The 2,039-nt window shown below is 46.1% G+C and overlaps 1 protein-coding gene across 1 annotated transcript in view; it reads left to right on the top strand.

The window, feature by feature from the left end:
• Nucleotides 1–201: 201 nt before the first annotated feature.
• Nucleotides 202–2,039, top strand: part of evlb (Enah/Vasp-like b) — an 84,108-nt gene continuing 82,270 nt past the window's right edge. The window contains exon 1 of the mRNA XM_056480652.1: nucleotides 202–304. Coding sequence (XP_056336627.1) covers nucleotides 202–304 — 103 coding nt within the window. The remainder of the gene's footprint in view (nucleotides 305–2,039) is intronic.

Raw genomic sequence — 2,039 nt, 5'->3', positions numbered from 1 at the left:
ATGGCTTTTATTGAGAAAATAACAGTGTATATGTGCTTTACGAAGGCTGAAAAACAGCTTCGATTTGTGCGGCGCCGTGTCGAAGTCCACTAGATCCTTCAGAGGTGCACCCAGCTCTGTGAGCTCATCAACTCCTCCAAAAACTGTACCTGGATGATGGAAACTTTCAACGGTGCCCCTGACTGAGCCCAGCCCAGTGTGATGAGCTGTTGTCCGGTGTTGGCAGGAGGAGACACCCAACAACAGGCGCTAAGTGTTCCTCAGCCTGATAGTCTGTGGGAGGAAGCTTTCCTTCAGTCGGCAGGTGCGTGACCGGATGCTGGCAGAACTGTCTGCCTGAGGGTAGCAGAGAGATCAGGCTATGGCTTGAGTGGCTGGAGTCGCTGATGATTCTCTTGGCTTTCCTCATGCACCGCCTGGTGTCCTGCAGGGACAGAAGCTCACCTCCTACTACGCGTCCAGCAGTTTGCACAATCTAGATCAGGGGTGGGCAAACTCGGTCCTGGAGTGCCGGTGTCCTGCACAGTTTAGCTCCAACTCTAATCAAACACACCTGAACATGCTAATCAGTGTCTCCAGATCATTAGCTATCTATAAGCAGGTGTGTTTGATCAGAGTTGGAGCTAAACTGTGCAGGACACTGGCCCTCCAGGACCGAGTTTGCCCAGCCCTGATCTACACCTTTACGATTGCTGCTGGTGCTGTTTCCATACCAGGACAGATTAGGTTACAGACAGGACAGTGTGGGGAGGATATTGGCACAGATGAAATACTTGACTCTGATTGGTCGATCACAACATTCCAAGATGTGTAGTTGTATGATAACAGCTGATTAAACTAATAACACAGAGCCATGCGAGTACTACTAATCATCTTGACCATTAGCCTGTTTATATATAAACATAAACATACAGAAGCTGTTCATTAACATATATCTTTATAGTGTAGAGTTCTGACTATAAAAGCTGAGAAATACTCTGGTATATCGCCTTATTATCTTCTGGGAGAAGCCTGGGTCATTTCCAGTCAAAAAAGACTTGCTGGTTGAATAAAAGTCACGTTTATATATAAAACGCAATATAATTATAGAGTTAGTAAAGGAGTAGAGCTCAGAGCAGTGTTTTGTGTCTAATAGAGTAGTTGTGTGGCCAGTAGCTGTGTAATAATCAGCATAATGTACATCTGTGTGATGTGTTATTGCAGAATAAACCCTTCACAACAGCTGCTGCTGATCACGGTGCTGCTGTACGTGCCTGCACTCTGACTCTGAGGATGAGTTATATATTAAACAGGTATTATTAACAATGATTTAGATTATTCTGGATCTACATCTTTATTCATTTAGGCATACACTTTAGATGCTAGGGGCAGCACGATGTCTCAGTGGTTAGCACTGTGGCCTCACAGCAAGAAGGTCTCTGGTTCGAGTCTCGGCTGGGTCAGTTGGTGTTTCTGTGTGGAGTTTGCATGTTCTCCCCGTGTTGGTGTGGGTTTCCTCCGGGTGCTCCGGTTTCCCCCACAGTCCAAACACATGCGCTATAGGGGAACTGATCAACTAAATTGGCCATAGTGTATGAGTGTGTGTTTGAATGAGAGTGCGTGGGTGTTTCCCAGTACTGGGTTGCAGCTGGAAGGGCATCCGCTGTGTAAAATATATGAGCAGCAGAAAAGAACAACAATAAATAGCTCGTGAATATTCCAATGTTTAGATTTTCATATAAGTCATTTAAAACAATAAAGCAGACACTTGACTTGGTTCAGTGTGTTGTGTGTGTGTGTAAGTAAATCAGCATCAGTGCAGTCAGTCTGGCCCACGTGCTCAGCTCGTGTCGTGTGTTTCATCGTGATGACGCTGTTATTGACAGTTGAACGGCGGGATATGATGAATATTATAATGAGCGCGAGTGAGTATCGTCTCCTGATTGGACGAGGAGGCTGTGGGCATCAGCATGTGCGCCTGTGATTGGCTGAGCTGAAGTTGAGCTGAAGCAGGAAACATCAGCAGAAGAGCAAACACGCACGCACACGGATGGATCCTC

This window comes from Danio aesculapii, chromosome 20 (assembly GCF_903798145.1).
Source record: "Danio aesculapii chromosome 20, fDanAes4.1, whole genome shotgun sequence".
Taxonomy (NCBI): domain Eukaryota; kingdom Metazoa; phylum Chordata; class Actinopteri; order Cypriniformes; family Danionidae; genus Danio; species Danio aesculapii.
Note: the sequence above shows the minus strand (reverse complement) of the source record. Positions and strands in the feature narration are given on the sequence as shown.